General features: G+C 34.2%; 1 protein-coding gene across 1 annotated transcript; it reads right to left on the bottom strand.

The window, feature by feature from the left end:
• Positions 1–2,251: 2,251 nt before the first annotated feature.
• LOC102199877 (olfactory receptor 142-like) lies at positions 2,252–3,181 on the bottom strand. The gene has a single exon (XM_005745720.1). The coding sequence runs from the start codon at positions 3,179–3,181 to the stop codon at positions 2,252–2,254; it is 930 nt and encodes a 309-aa protein (XP_005745777.1).
• Between the last annotated feature and the right edge of the window lie 623 nt (positions 3,182–3,804).

Below are 3,804 nucleotides of genomic sequence, written 5' to 3'. Positions count from 1 at the left end.
CAACCAGAAGTAAATTATGTAAATATTTCACGCTGGGTTGAGGTATTTGACTCCACAAATACAATTTATTTCACTAAATTCACATCACTTACTTGAAAAAGTTATTTTAAGTTTCAGGAATATTATACGCATCCAAAATGTTTTGCAGATGCATTGTCATCAGGATTTTTTACATTAGCTGTTTTCCCATTTTCCCAAACTACTGCCCAAATCCATTTAAGTGTGTTTACTCCAATGCTACTACGTCCTTTACTTATTCTTGCAAAAATCAAGTATGCTAACATACTGTACTGGAATACAACCCACAGTGTAATAAATAACTGAAAGATTGCCTAGTACAGTCCCTTTTTTTCCCAACAGAAAGAGTCTGCGAACCCAGCAAGCAGACATGAAGCAGGCTTGACTTCATCATGGCTCAGAGCCGGAGGTGCAGCCCTCGGAGCAGCAGCTGGAGCCTTTGTGGCCTCATCCAGGGTGGGCACAGGGATGAATGCCAGGTCAGCTGGCTGGGCTGCAGCTGGGGCTCTCCTGGGCAGCTTATTGGTCCAATAAATTAGATACCTGATTCAAGAGACCTAAGATCTATTATATGACCATGTTCAGTGTACAGACGAAATATGGTCTTGGCTTCTACTGCTTTTGTGTTCTGTACGTGAAACCCAAAGTGCATTTATTTGATTTTTTTTTTATGCCACATTGGAAATAATGTCAGCTGTACACTTTGATCTGCTGAATGTTAACAGCAACTGAGTAACTAGATGCAGATGCCAAAATTATACTCACATCACAACAGTTTTTGTGCTTTATTTCGGCTTTAAATAAATGGTAGTTTGAACATAAGTCCTCTGTATGGAAATAGCTGGTAAAATAAAATAGTCATATATTATACAGGATATGGCAGAAATGTTGGGGCATCTTAAACTGTCAGACTATTAGAAGATTTTCTGCTCACCCAACTCTGTGCCTGAAAATTGTACGTTCCAAAGTTTGACTTATACAAGGTCTTTTTTCACACATGGAAATCTAAAGCAAAGTTTGAATTAATATGAATATCTCAAAAACTATTAAAGATAAAAGCCTGAAATTTTCCTTAGTCTTACCGATTCAGTTGTATGATAAGAATCTGAAGTCTCAGTTTCAGTAGTCTTGTGAAATGCAAAAAAAATGTCACATGAAGTCTCCAATTAGCAATAATAATAAGCTAATAATAAACCATTTTTCTAATATAACAGATAATTATTTAACTATAGCAGTAATAATATTCTACTGTACAACCAGGAAGGAGTGCAGAAAGGTGAAGATGTCCATGTAGAGTACAGACACGCAGCATAAAGTTATGTTTTAATTTATGGAGAAATATGTTTTTTTTGTGTTTGTATTGTCTCTTAATACATTTCTGCAAAAAAAAAATGAGTTGAAAGTTGAATCCAAATAGAACAAAGAGTTTCCAGATGGCAGATTGGCATGTGGGAGGCTGATAATTTAGGGTATGTTTAAACCAGACCATCAAACCTATGAATTACTTAGAAAGACAGAAACAAAACAAAACAAAAAAATAGGTTACAGAAAAGTAAAAAAAAACAACCAAAAACTAGAGAATTATAATATAGATACATCTTCTAAATAAGATCCACACATGTTTTTTTATGCCATCTATTATCTTTTCATTATTATTTTTGTTCTTATCTTTTTGTTACTTACACAATCAGAGGTGTTGTCATAATAACATTATAATATTAGAAACTCGTTCAGGTGTTTATGAAGTTGTGTTTGGTATCATGTGGTGGTTCGTGCTTCTAATAAGGAAACCTGATCTCTGACCTGACACATGCCTGACAAAAATCCTATTGATGGAAAAAATGTTTTTCCAAGAACATTTTAAAATAAAATACTGAAATAGTTCCTCAAACCCTTGTCCTTTCTATTTATGCTATGACACAAAAAAGCTTCAGTTTAAGACAATTGTTTTTAATTCTCTTACATTCCACATGTGTATTTGTGTGTCTATTTTCAATTTGATTTGCATACAGCAGCAGAAAAACATCTTGTACTTCATATAACAACAAATAATTTCAATAAAAATGAACAATGAGCTGAAACAAATCCCCATTATTTTCCTGGATAAATGATGAGGCTCAGGGATGTATCCCTGACAAAATACTGAAACATGAATTTGCACCCTGTTTTGTCACTGTCTATGAACAAAGAAATAATGAGAAAAACATTGAGTGATTAAACTTTATTAAAGTGGTTATTTTTGTTTACGGTAAACAAAACTCAGAATTTTATTTCGTATTTTGGTAAGTTTAAATCCATAAATGAGGGGATTCATAACTGGAGGGATGACGAGAAATTCAATAGCGATGAAGTTTTGGAGGCTTTGGGGTAAATCTGCAGAGCCAAATCGCATATACATCAAATCAAAAAGTATTACAATCAAAAATGTGATTAAAGAAGTCAGATGGGGCACACAGGTCTGCATAAACTTCGCCCTGTCTTCTTTGGACCTTACAGATGTTTTAATAAGATGCATGTACGTCCACATTATGAAAAACCCATGAGACAGATAAATGATAATTGTTACATATGAAACAACACTATTTAAAAGGGTGTCTGTGTCAGAGCAAGCAAGTTTAACAATTACCCAGTTCACACAGAAGACCTTCTCAATTTTTGATCTGCATAAGGTCAGTCTTGATGTTAGCAGGATATTGATGGATAAAATGCATAAAGGAGTCAGCCAGGAGAAACACACCAGCTGTGAGAGCCTCTTCTTAGTCATGAAAGAGTGGTAGTGCAGAGGGCGACATATAGCCAGATACCTGTCAAAGGCCATAACAGCTAAAATGGACAAATCACAGCAAGGAAATAAGTACATGATAAAAGCTTGCAAAAGGCATCCTTCATAGGAGATGTGATGAAAAGATGACAGTAAGTCTGAAAGGAATTTTGGGTAGAAACCTGTGGTCCCATAAATTGCACTAATGCAAAAGCTACTAAGAAAAATGTACATAGGTTCATGGAGGTTTTCATCCAAGACAATGAGCAGCACAAGAGAGATATTGAAAAACAGAATCACACAATAATGCAGTAAAGTTATTATGAAGAGGGGTACTGTGAAATTCATCGTGTCATTAAATCCTAATAGAACAAAACTTTTTACATTAGACACATTATCCATGATCAGAGAACTCAAATGCCTTATTATTTTAAAAATATGTGTGTTTGAGTATATGTGAGTGTACAGAAGACAGAGCTACTGCATCTACATCTCTATCATTGCCTGCTGTGCCTCTACACCTCCTCTTAATTATTGCCTTTTGTTCAACAACAAAACACACTTGGGAATTCAACCTCTCTTGAGCTATTAAAAAAAATCCCCTGAAAATCAACAAAGCAATACTCTGGGAAGTGACTATAGTAAAAGTACCTTTTGAATTTACAGAAATAAATAATAATAAATGTTTTTTTGGTGTCTTAAAGGAAAATGTAAACAGAAGGCAAGATCTATTACAGTTTGCAACGATAGCATGACATTTTTGTTTTTAAATTGCATTGAAGACCCACAACTTATGCTTGGCTATTTTTTATTTATTTATTTTTGCTCTGCGTTTGGGACTATCCAGCTTTTACTTTTTCATTTATTTGTTTAATTTTATTCAAAAGCAAATGAAATTGAGTGGAGACATTTCAAATAAATGGTATCATTAAGGTGACAACAGAAGATGAGAAGGAGTGGTTAAAGAAAGATTATGAAGAAAAGATAAGCATTCTAAACACTGAAAACACTCAACTCAAGAAGGA

The sequence above is a fragment of the Pundamilia nyererei genome, unplaced genomic scaffold (genome assembly GCF_000239375.1).
Source record: "Pundamilia nyererei isolate P.nyererei 1_Seehausen unplaced genomic scaffold, PunNye1.0 scaffold00163, whole genome shotgun sequence".
Lineage (NCBI taxonomy): Eukaryota > Metazoa > Chordata > Actinopteri > Cichliformes > Cichlidae > Pundamilia > Pundamilia nyererei.
This window is presented reverse-complemented; position numbering and strand designations above follow the sequence as displayed.

What these genes read in the sequence shown, in the direction of transcription:
- LOC102199877 (XM_005745720.1), bottom strand. Translation starts at nt 3,181, where the DNA reads ATGGATAATGTGTCTAATGTAAAAAGTTTTGTTCTATTAGGATTTAAT.